At 49.6% G+C, this 12,114-nt stretch overlaps 1 protein-coding gene across 1 annotated transcript; it reads left to right on the top strand.

Moving 5' to 3' along the window:
• Positions 1–343: 343 nt before the first annotated feature.
• Positions 344–10,500, top strand: RNF5 (ring finger protein 5). The gene is made up of 6 exons (XM_056846247.1): positions 344–500; positions 3,142–3,160; positions 4,946–5,058; positions 7,395–7,449; positions 8,467–8,578; positions 10,345–10,500. Exons 1-6 carry the CDS (start codon positions 361–363, stop codon positions 10,431–10,433), a joined length of 528 nt encoding a protein of 175 aa, XP_056702225.1. The 5' UTR covers positions 344–360; the 3' UTR covers positions 10,434–10,500.
• The last annotated feature ends 1,614 nt before the right edge of the window (positions 10,501–12,114 follow it).

Below are 12,114 nucleotides of genomic sequence, written 5' to 3'. Positions count from 1 at the left end.
CTTTGTGAGAGGCTGCCGTTTCCGTCAATCAAGGGCACACCTCCTTTCTTTCCCCCCCCCGTCACATGAGATTTTATTTTGATCGATGGACGAAGGTGGGGAGATAAAATTCCTAAGCCAATAATATTGGCATACCCTTTGACAGCCAGCTAATATAGCCAATGGAAAAAGTTTCAAGCGCCCACACAAAGCCGTAGGCGGGACCAACCCGAATGTGCGCAATCAGCTTCCCGGAGACTGCAATTGATTGCCTCTTTCTCCAACGAACTGCCGGCAGGGCGTGAAAGACGGCCAGGTAGACCAATCGCTGCACAGAAGGCGTCTCCGAGAGCCCTCCCGTGGTTTAAGTGAGGGCGGAAGATGGCGGCGGCCGGGACGGGTCCGGGGGATCCGGACGGGGGGCCCGAGGGGTCAAACCGCGATCGGAGCGCTTTTGAGTGCAATATCTGTTTGGAGCCTGCAAGAGAAGCGGTTATTGGCCTCTGCGGCCACTTATATTGGTGAGGAGGGGGCGAGGCTGAACAAGGGGGTGGGGTTGGTGGAGGAGAGGGGAATGAAGGGGGCTGTATGCAAAAGTGGAGGCCAAGGTCTGCGCAGAAAGTTGTCCCAGTATTTTTTTAAGCCCCCACCCCTTTGTAGCATTCTGTCGGGCAGAAGCCAAGGAGGTGACGCCTTTCTCCTCCATTTGATCCTCCTTGCCAGGCAGAACTGCACCTGTTGACCTTCTGCCTGCTCTGGCTGCTATTCTAGGCACAGAGCCAGTTTTTTAAAAGTGGCATGTAAGAAAGAGAGGGGTGGCTTTGTGGGTCGAAAGAGGCACAGAGGATAATCTTGGATTACGTAGGAATGAAAGTGCTTTTTAAAGGGTGGCGCTTGTGATTGGGGAGGGGCTGTGGCTCAGGGGTAGAGCATCTGCTTGGCATGCAGAAGGTCCCAGGTTCAATCCTCAGCATCTCCAGTGAAAGGGACTGTGTGTTAAGTGCCGTCAAGTCGCTTCTGACTCATGGCGACCCTATGAATCGAAGTCCTCCAAACTGACCTAGCCTTGCTTAGGTCTTGCAAATTGAGGGCCGTGGCTTCCTTTATTGGGTTCATCTGTCTCTTGTTGGGTCTTCCTCTTTTCCTGCTGCCTTCAACTTTTCCTAGCATGACGGTCTTTTCCAGTGACTCTTGTCGTCTCATGATGTGACCAAAATACGACGGCCTCAGTTTAGTCATTTTAGCTTCTAGGGTCAGTTCAGGTTTGATTTGATGCATAACCCACTGATTTTTTTTTTTTTGGCAGTCCATGGTATCCATAACGCTCTCCTCCAACACCTAGGGACTAGGCACGTAGATGACGTGAAAGACCTCTGCCTGAGACCCTGGAGAGCCGCTGCCGGTCTGAGTAGACAATACTGACTTCGATGGACCCAGGGTCTGATTCAGTATAAGGCAGCTTCATGTGTTCATTGTGTGGAGGGTCTTGTTTTGTGGTGGTTGGGTGTATAGAGCCCTTCTTCCGCAGTTGCAAGGGTCTGGTCTGCCTTCCTTTTGCTTTGCAGATTCAGTTCAAGATGATGTTCATGGCCCCTGATACGGTTGTGGCTCAATGGACAATGTCTGTTTTGCTCACAGAAAGTCACAGGTTATATCCCTAGCATCCTCCAGTTTAAAAAAGCATTAGGCAGGAGGTGATGTGGGGAAACCTCTACCTGAAACGCTGGAGAGCTCCTGCCTTTCAGAGTGGACGTCACTGGACTAGATAATCCCATGATGTGATTTCGTATAAGGCAGCTTTATGTGGTTGTGGAACCTAATGTTATCCTGCCTAAGAGACCTGCTTTCTGTCCTATATTTTTCAGTCTAAGGTGTTCTGACTGGTTGACGTGGCTCTCCTGTACTTGATTTTATCCTCTTTACAACCATGTTCGACTGAGGAGGAGCGGCTTGCCCGAGCTCAGCCAGTGAGCTTCTTGGTTGAGTGGCACAGCTAGATTTGAGTTGAGTAGAATCTTAGAAACCGACAAGATTTTTGGGGTATGAGCTTTTGAGAGTTAAAGCTCCCCTTATCAGATGTGAAATGGCGGAGTGGGTGTGTAGGGACCAGAGTCTCCTTGTCTTCATCTGATGGTCTAACAACTACCGCACACTATACGCTTCTCTGTATTGGTACCACTGCTGTATGTCGCCATAGGGGCTGTGGCTCAGTGGAAGAACCTGCTCTTTGCATGCATAAAGTCCCAGGCTCAGTCCCTGACATCTCCAGTTAAAAAAAGGACCAGGTAGTATGTGATGTGAAAGGCCTCTGCTTGAGACCCTGGAGAGCCAGCATGGTGTGATGGTTAAGAGCGGTGGTTTGGAGCGGTGGACTCTGATCTGGAGAACTGGGTTTCAGTCCTTGATGGTACAATGGGTGGATGTTTGTTTGTCTTCATTTTAACCCTTTGGTGGGAAGCTCATACTGTAACGCAAATACTGATTAAAGCGCTATGTAATGCTCCTTGTGGAGAGAATTCTCAGTGATGGTCAAGAGATGCCTGGCTGCTTTCCCCACGCCTGTAGCCTTAGCAATGGCACGTCCTGTCATGAGCAGTTCTCGTGAGTGGGCAAGCAGCCTTCGCTGGCCTGGTAAACGGTTGGGGGAATCCAGCTGAGGTGGCCCAATGCTGCCTGTCTGAATGGGGGCTCTGGGGGAGGCATGATCACCATAGAGGTGTGCCTGAGGGTAAGGCACAGGTGGGGGAAGGCAGAAACCTGCTGAGGCTGGGGGGATTTACAAACCCCTTGCAATAACTCCACACACCCCAGAGGTCCCTGGCCCACTGGTTGGGAGCCACTGGCCTGTAACCATCTAGCCCAGTGGTTCCCAAAGTGGGCAGTACCACCCCCTGGGGGGCAGTGGGATTACCCAGGGGGTCACTAAGAGGCAAGGGGGCAGCAGGGGAGTGATAGAGGTGGGGCCCTTCACTGTGTTGTTGGATAGGGTAGGGGGCGCTGGGGTTGAGTTTGTGGAACCAAGGGGGCAGTGACCTGAAAAGTTTGGGAACCACTGGTCTAGCCAAACAATTTTTGCCTTTGGAAGAACTTCCTGATGTGGTAGCCATTATCAACAATGTGTCAGAGTAACAAGGCTTTTCTCTCTCTTTCTCTCTTTTTTAGCTGGCCTTGCCTTCACCAGGTGAGTCTTTTTGTGACTTTTTCTGGGTATGTGTAGGGGGGAGGGTAAGGTGTTCAAGGCTTATATCTATGGCCAAAGGACGTACTGTTTTATTTATTTAATACAGGAGTCCCAGATGGTTGTGCCCGTGGGTGCCATGGCCCCCACTGCCACCTTTTCTGGCACCTGCCAAGAGTTTCTAGGAAGTGGGTGGGGCCAGGTAGGGCTTTTGCCCAAGATGACTTTTGATTGACTATTGGAGATTTGATCGGCTGTGTAGATTATTTTTTAAATGTTGCTTTGGTGGCAGCTGTCACCACAGCACAAGGATCTACACTGTATTACTGAAGTGAAGCTATTTATTCACTTCATTTGGCCTTTGTCCCCTATGTGGACTGAAAGGGGCTTCAGTCATTCTTCTCTCCTCTGCTTTTATCCTCACGACAACCCTGTGAGGAGGCTAGGCTGAGAGGGTGTCTCTGGGCCAAGGTCACCCAGCACACTTCCAGCATGGCAGAGCGGGGACTAAACCTGGGTTTCCCGGATCCCAGTCTGACACTTTAGCACTTCGGCCATGCTGGCTTGATGCTTAGGCAGCCCGCTGGAAGCGAACAGCTGGGTCCAGGGATTTCCATTCTGCCTTGACTGTAGGTCTTCCAGAGTCTTCCTAACCAGCTTTTGGGATACAACTCTGGTCGAGGTTGACTTTTGGTCTTGCGGAGTGAAATATTTCTTACTACGTTGAGAGCCAGCGTGGTGTAGTGGTTAAGAGCGGTGGACTCTAATCTGGAGAACCGGGTTTGATTTCCCCACTCCTCCACATGAGCGGTGGATTCTAATCTGGTGAACCATGTTGGTTTCCCCACTCCTGTACATGAAGCATGCTGGGTGACCCTGGGCTAGTCACAGCTCTCTCAGAACTCTCTCAGCCCCACCTACCTCACAAGGTGTCTGTTGTGAGGAGGGGAAGGGAAAGTGATTGTAAGCCGCTTTGAGACTCCTTAAAGGTAGAGAAAAGCAGGGTATAAAAACCAGCTCTTCTTCATATGTCCCTGAATTAACGTTTGTACCTGTGTGTCACTGAGCTTTAGTTCTGAAAAGAACACTGCTGAATTCCAAAATCCGCCTTTAAAACCTCCTCTCCCATTTCCAGACATGTGGAGACCAATGTTGGTCTCTCAGCCTTCAGGACCAAGCACTCCGCCCATGTTCAGTGGCACTTCTTAATCATTAGTACTTCACGTATCCTAAGATGCACAGTTCTGCCATTGAAAAACCAGCTCAGGGTTGAAATGAAGCTCTCATTAATTTATTTAAGGTATCTCCGCAGGTGCTTTTCTTCACCCTGAGGGGGAATGCTTTCAAAGCCCTTCAATATTCACTGTGATTCCCTTCATGGTTTTTTCTGAACCATGTTTAGTGGGTGCTAGGTAGCGTAGATTGGCTCTGTAAAGGAAGCCACAGCCCTCAGTTTGCAAGACCTGAGCAAGGCTGTTAAAGATTGGATGTTTTGGAGGACGTTGATTCATAGGGTCACCATGAGTCGGAAGCGACTTGACAGCACTTACTCACACACACAGGTAGCATTAGGGTGCCTGCCGTATTTAACGTCTTTTGACATCTGTACGTACAGGCCTGGGGGATCTGCTGTGATCTTAACTGAGACTGAGGCTCCTGACAGAGGTTATGGGCCTGGCTGCCGTATTGGGGAGGGTATGGCAGCTGCTCAAGCGGTGTTTTTGGGAGCTGGGGTGGGGTGGGGGTAAGAGCCTTCTCCTCATTCGTCATCATGCTTTTTCCACCTAGTGGCTAGAAACGCGGCCTGAGCGCCAGGAGTGCCCTGTGTGCAAGGCAGGCATCAGCCGCGACAAAGTCATCCCCCTCTACGGCCGCGGTAGCTCGGCCCAGCAGGATCCCAGGTAAACCTTTCCCCATTGGGCTTGCCTTCCCTTCAGTTTTGACAAACCTCCATGGGACTAGAGTTCTGGGCTACAGTGGCTGTTTTCTTCGTCCTGGTGGATTAATTGCTGTTATCCAGCCAAATCTCTGGCATTCAGTCATCCGCCTCAGGGGCTGTGTTATGTCTCCTGTTCAGGGAAAGGGAAGCTGGTGGAAGCACACGAAATAAATGAGCATGCAGTGATTTAAGGGTTACCAAAAGCTTCTTTGAAAGTGCTTTTTTAAAAAAGTGTGAATTAGATGTCTTATCTCCCCTTCCTGACTCCCCAGTTTTTCATATTTACACATTGTGACTTGCCACTATAGGTTATGAGGGATGGGCGTGACGGAGAATGTAAGAACAGCTGGTATGGTTTGCTGTGTGTATGGGGAAGGGCCGTGGCTCGGTGGTAGAGCATCTGCTTTACACTCAGAAAGTCCCAAATTCAATCCCTGGCATCTCCAGTTATAAGGACTGAGCAGTGGGTGATGTGAAAGACCTCTACTCTAGGTAATACCTATCTTGAAGAACCGATAATCGGATTCAGTATAAGGCAGTTACTATCTTCATTAATGTGTTCATTTAGTATAAGGCAGTTACTATCTTCATTAAAGAGAACCAGCGTGGTGTAGCAGTTAAGAGCAGGTGGACTCTGACCTGGAGAACCGGGTTCAATTCCCCACTCCTCCACATAAAGCCTGCTGGGTGACCTTGGGCCAGACACAGTTCTTTCAAAACTCTTCTCACTCCACACAGAAGCAGGCAATGCCAAACCACCTCTGAACGTTTCTTGCCTTGAAAACCGTATGGGGTTGCCATAAGTCAGCTGTGACTTGATGGCACTTTACACACACACACACACACACACACACACACACACACACAATTACCCTCTGGTGGTCCTTAAGAAGCTTCGACATAAACCACATGGGATGTTTTCCCTCACAAAATTACCCCTTGAAACGCTAAGTCTGGGGAGGGGAGGGCAGGGTTCTTTGCAGGTAATTTTTCTGGAGGACAGGCAACTCTGTCTGTCTGCCCTGGAGGCAGGACAGATTCAGCAGTGTCCCAGCCTGAGGTTTCAAACAGCAGGTTGGCCTGTCTGCCTCCCAGCAAATCACTACGTGTTCTGGCAGCGAATTCCATCTTTTAAACACTTATGTAAAGAAGTTTTTCCTTTTGTCCGCCCTGAATGTACAGCCCATCAGCTTCATTGAATGCTCTCAAGTTCTAGGAATTTGGGAGAGCGAGAAAAAGTTCTTTCTGTCCATTCTATCTCTGATTTCCCCCCCCCCCCATGTTTTTTTTCCTGTTGTCTATCAGTTTGTTCACCCTGTTACTAATTTTTTAAAGAGAACTTTCCCCTCAGGTACAAAACAAGGAGGCGGGGTGTTAATATTCTGAAGGAATAGCCAATCCACACAGCCATCGTCTGCAAAGCTGTAGAACCTGCTATTTTTTTGGGTGTGTGTTTGTTTTTGTCTTTTCCTTCAGAGCTTGTCCCAGGGAAGAATAGGAAGGTTTGGAACTGAACTCCAACCCAGCTCAGCCTCCCTGTTCTTTGCCTCTGCCCTTTCCCCTGAGAGATTTATTTGAGTCTCTGATGTAGGCTAAGGGCTGTAGCTTAACCATCAAGCAGTGATGTGCTTTTTAGGCACAAAGTTTCCGTCCCTAGGATCTCTGGCATTGTGTGGCTGGATCTTTCTCTGGCGGAGGTGCTGGAGAGCCACTGCCAGGCTGAGGAGGCAACACTAACTCATGGGGCCCCCAAAGTAGTTTACATCGTTCTCCTCACCTCCATTTTAGCTTCACAACAACCCTGTGAGGTAGGTTAGGCTGACGGGCTCTCTGGCTGTAGTTAGGGCCTCTAACCACGACACAACACTGCCTCTGATTGGTGGATCTGTGGTCTGATCTTCTCCATTCATGGGCACATGTTGGGATCCAGCTCATATGAACGCTGCAGTTTTGGTCAAGGGCAGAACTTGGCTTCTTGTTTCCTTTTTTTAAAAACCAAGAAGCAAGACTCTAGCCCTCATGAAGATTTGCTTGGAAGCACACCCGAGCAAAGCCAGTGAGAAATGCAGCATGAAGATTCCCTGCAGTTAGTGGGAGCAAAATGCAGAACAATATGAAATAAGCTGGTCTGCATAATTCATCTAAATAGGGGTGACAGGGACAGAAAGCAGTATTAGGATTATAGGCCCCACCCGGCCTTTTGTGTGGTGTTTTGTGTGGAAGACGAGGGGGTGAAGGCACAGTGGCAGCGAGGGAGGGCCAAACAGCCTACATTCATCTTTGCCCGTTTTCACACAGGTTGAAGACTCCTCCTCGGCCACGGGGGCAGCGCCCGGAGCCTGAGTCCCGAGGGGTGAGTGTAGTGTGTCATCAGCCCCACCCTCCCTCTGTCCTGTCCGTCCCTCTGCATTTTTATCCCGCTCGTCCTTCAAAGAACATACGTTGCTCTCTCCACAGTTCTGTCCCCACAGCAACCGTGTGAGGTAGGCCTGAGAGCCCACAACTGGCTGGAGGTCACTCATTGAGCTCCACGGCTGAGTGGGAACTTGAACTCCGGTGTCTCCCCCCCCCCCCCAAGTCCAACACTCTTGACAGCTAGACCAGGGGTGTCAAACATAAGGCCCGGGGGACGGATCCGGCCCTTTGAGAGCTCTTACCCCGCCCGCGAGCCAGCCGAGGCAGCTGCCACCCCCTCCCCCAGTTCTGAGGTGTCGATGATCAAAGACTATTAAATAAAAGAAAATACTTAACAGTGTTATTGTGTTAAGCATGTTTGCATTTTAAATAAAAAGTAAAGTAAAAAAAATATCATTAATTGGCTTTGCCTGTGTCTTCTATAAAGTTTGTATCTCCGGTAAAAAGGTAAAGGTCCACTGTGCAAGCACTGAGTCATTCCTGACCCATGGGGGGACGTCACATCCCGACGTTTACTAGGCAGACTTTGTTTATGGGGTGGTTTGCCAGTGCCTTTCCCAGTCATCTTCCCTTTACCCCTAGCAAGCTGGGTACTCGTTTTACCGACCTTGGAAGGATGGAAGGCTGAGTCAACCTTGAGCTGGCTACCTGAAACCGACTTCCGTCAGGATCGAACTCAGGTCGTGAGCAGAGCTTGGACTGCAGTACTGCAGCTTACCACTCTGCGCCACGGGGCTCTTACCTGTATCTCCGAAACCTGGCATTAAATGTTATGGTATACATGGCCTGACCCGACCAAGTGTCATTTATATCATATCTGGCTCTCGTAACAAATGAGTTCGACACCCCTGCACTAGACAAAACTGGCACCCTCCATCTCAGATGAAAGTATGCCTTTTGCAACAGGCTGGTAACTCTTCCTTCTCCACCCCTTTCCCCCCCCCCCCCCCGGCAGGGTGTGGGCGGCTTCCCTGATGCAGCCACCGGCTTCCATATGGCGTTTGGCATCGGTGCGTTCCCCTTTGGGTTTTTCGCTACCGGCTACAGTGGCCCAGGAGAAAGACCAGGTAAGGTTGTGCTTTTAAGGTTGGGTTAGAACACATGAAAGGCCCTGCTGGATCAGACCAAGGCCCATCAAGTCCAGCAGTCTGTTCACACAGTGGCCAACCAGGTGCCTCTAGGAAGCCCACAAACAAGACAACGGCAGCAAAATGTGTCATGTAAGCCTGCCTGGGGGTGGGGTGGGCAGTGAGCTTTTCTGTACCTTTGTGTGTGCTTCCTCTCAATTGTGTTGTGGGTGCATCTCTAGGTTTTGTACTGGTTGATTCGGTTTTGGAGAGGATCTGACTTGGCTTTTGCCCATTGCACCGTGGTGTGGTATCTGCACCAATCCTCTTTGGGCAGTGCTTGAAGAAGGTGTTTCGTTTTCTCCTGCTAAACCACCATGAAGCGCTAGAGCCTGCAGACAGGCATTTTAGTCTGACAGCTGCTCTGAAAGACACATAGCTCTGAAGAGAGTGGATTGTGCCGTGCTCACGCACTCTAGTTTGTGTGTTCATAAGTATGCGCATGCATGTGCTGCTCTGACTCAGCCTAACAGTTGGTTGTGCCACCTCCTTCCTTCATCTGTCCCAATATTAGCAGCTCATGTGCTGACACTTCTTAATCTATGTTCAACCAGTCGGGATGTTCATAAAACATTCTGTGACACCTCAGCTGCTAAGCCAGTGGCTAGGAAGGGATTATTTTCAAACAGCTGCAAACAGAATTCTTGTAGCCAATCGCGGTAGATGTTTCATACAATTTAGCTGACACTTACCTTAGAGGTAGTTCTGTCTTGATTGGGAGAAGGTGGGGGCGTATCCCCTCCTCTGCTCGTGCCTCTCTGTAGGATCCTGGCGGTAGATGTTTCATACAATTTAGCTGACACTTACCTTAGAGGTAGTTCTGTCTTGATTGGGAGAAGGTGGGGGCGTATCCCCTCCTCTGCTCGTGCCTCTCTGTAGGATCCTGGCCAATTATCCAAAACCATTTTTGACTTTAAAAAAATAAGGTGTCAAAGCAAGTAGATTATACTGACCTTGATAGACCAAAGGCCTAGGATTGCTAACCCTGAGTTGGGAAATTCCTGGAGATTTGGGGGCAGAGCCTGGGAAGAGCAGGGTTTGGGGAGGGACCTCAGGGTACAATGCCCCAGTGTCCACACTCCAAAGCAGCCATTTTCTCCAGGGGAGCCGATCTCTGTTGTCTGGAGATCAGTTGTAACTCCGGGAGATCTATGGGGCGCACCTTGAGTTTGCAGTAGAAGTCAGTTTCGGTGTGCTCGATGTGGCTGTCAGATATGCGTGAGGAGGTGTGGAAATCTGCACCTTCCCTTTCACATTTTCCCCAAATCCTCTTTAGATACGGTCTTGAAGATCATAGCAAAGCAGACATAATATCTGGTAGAAAAGAGCAACAGTCCAGTACCTCCGTAAAGACTAACAAAGTTTCTGGCAGGGTATGAGCTTTCGTGAGTCACAGCTCACTTCTTCAGATACAGCTAGAATTCGAATCCATCTATCCTTAAGTAGAGAACAGTGAGTTCAGACACCCAGTGGCAATAGCATGTAAATGTCAATACCAGGTAAATGACATTAGCAGGTGAGATTGGATCAGGTGTGATATACAGAGGGGTAAGAACATTAGAAAAGCCATGCTGGATCAGACCAAGGTCCATCAAGTCCAGCAGTCTGTTCACACAGTGGCCAGCCAGGGTAGTAGGTATTTGGTGACAACTATCTGGTGTTCGCTTCTAACCTTCTCCCCTTTCTCTGCCCCTCTTTCTGCGCAGAGGCGGATGTTGTCAGACCCTCGAGCTGGCAGGATTCTCTGTTCCTCTTCATCGCCATCTTCTTCTTCTTCTGGCTGCTGAGCATCTGACCGGACCTTACTGGACTTGCCCTATGCTAAAGACTTCAGAACTGGATAGGAGGGCTTTGATATTAGGGGGAGGAGAAGTGGTGTGGGGGGGAGCTGTTTCCAGGCTTCACCGGCTGGTCAGGAGGGGTCATGAGGATGTAATTTAGGTGTGACAATTCTCTGTCAACCCCCCCCCCACCACACACACTGGTGCGTGTGCACCAGTGCACATCTTATGCAGAATTAAAGTATGTAATAGGACTGCTTTGGAGATTATGCAGAAGGGGAGGGAGGGGTTAAGTCCCGTGAGTTAATTGGGAGGGGGAATCTTGTAATTGACAAAACAAGAGTTGTGTTTTTTTCTTTCCCCTTTTTGATTTCTCTGCAGGGAAGGGAGCTCAGTCAAATAGATTTGGGAGTGGGTGGTGGGGTGGTGGCGGTCATCCTGTTCTTTTGGCACACCCAAATACTGTGCTGCTCATCTGCTGCTTGCACATCTGTGGGGCGTGTGCCGTCTTGGTTTATTGGCACTACAGGCAATTCCGAACGGAGAGTGCACGACTGCACATGGGCAGTTTTCCTTCAACTTTGCACTCCGTTGCTGAGTTTTTCCTCCCTTGGCTGTAGTTCATGGCTTATATGCCATCCATTGCTAGAGCAGGCATTGCGCAGAAATCGAGAGGGCCCATTGCCCTGTCTGCAAGCTGACGTTGTAGTAACACATGAGGGACAGGGGCTTGGGTAGGGGTGGGGTGGGGAGCGTCCCTTTTCTCTCCATAAATGCACATGTCCAAAAGCTCGGGGGGGGGGGGACGACGCAAAGATGGAGACGTCCAGTAGAGGAGGGGAGCCCTTCTTGGAAGAACCCCCCCAACATTAGTACATCCTCATCCTGCCGTTCCAGTTGCCAACCACTGGACTAGGAATAGGTTTGGCATGCATGGTCATGTGGTAACAGAGGCCCCTCGCAACTGGTTCTGCGGTTCTCTGAAACATAAGAATTTGTCTGCTTTTGCAAAAATGCCAGCTAGTCAAGCTAGGGCAGGTAATTGCAGGACTGTATTCTGCTCGTGGGGGGTGGGGTGGGGGAATCACCATGGCCAAGAGGGAAGTATCCCTGTTTTGGGCAGTGGCGGGTTGGGAGATATCCTTGTCTTGAATAACAGTATTTCATGGTCCAGAAATCTCTGTGAAAATGCAACTTTTATTTTTGAGTGAATGAGCAGAGACTTGGTGTAAATTTAATTGATGCTGTAATTAAATTAACCACAATTCTTATTTCTGGTGCTGGAATGGTGGTTGTTGTTTTTTAACTTAAGAGATGTGTATGTGTATGATGGAGAGAACTTTGCATGTGGACGGCGAGTAGCTTATTTTGCACGAACTGACGGTGAACTCTGATCTGGAGAACTGGATTTGATTCCCCACTCCTCCACCTGAGCGGCGGATGCTAATCTGATGAATCCTCCACATGAAGCCAGTTAGGTGATCTTAGGCTAGTCACACTCTCTCAGCCCCACCTACCTCACAAGGTGTCTGTTGTGGGGAGGAGAAGGTGACTGTAAGTCGGTTTGATTCTTCCTTAAGTGGTAGAGCTCTCTCAGACCCACCTGCTTCACAAGGTGTCTCTTGTGGGGAGAGGAAGGGAAGGAGATTGTAAGCCGGTTTGATTCTCATTAAAAAAGTAAAGAAAGTTGTCATA

The sequence above is a fragment of the Euleptes europaea genome, chromosome 1 (assembly GCF_029931775.1).
Source record: "Euleptes europaea isolate rEulEur1 chromosome 1, rEulEur1.hap1, whole genome shotgun sequence".
NCBI lineage: Eukaryota > Metazoa > Chordata > Lepidosauria > Squamata > Sphaerodactylidae > Euleptes > Euleptes europaea.
Note: the sequence above shows the minus strand (reverse complement) of the source record. Positions and strands in the feature narration are given on the sequence as shown.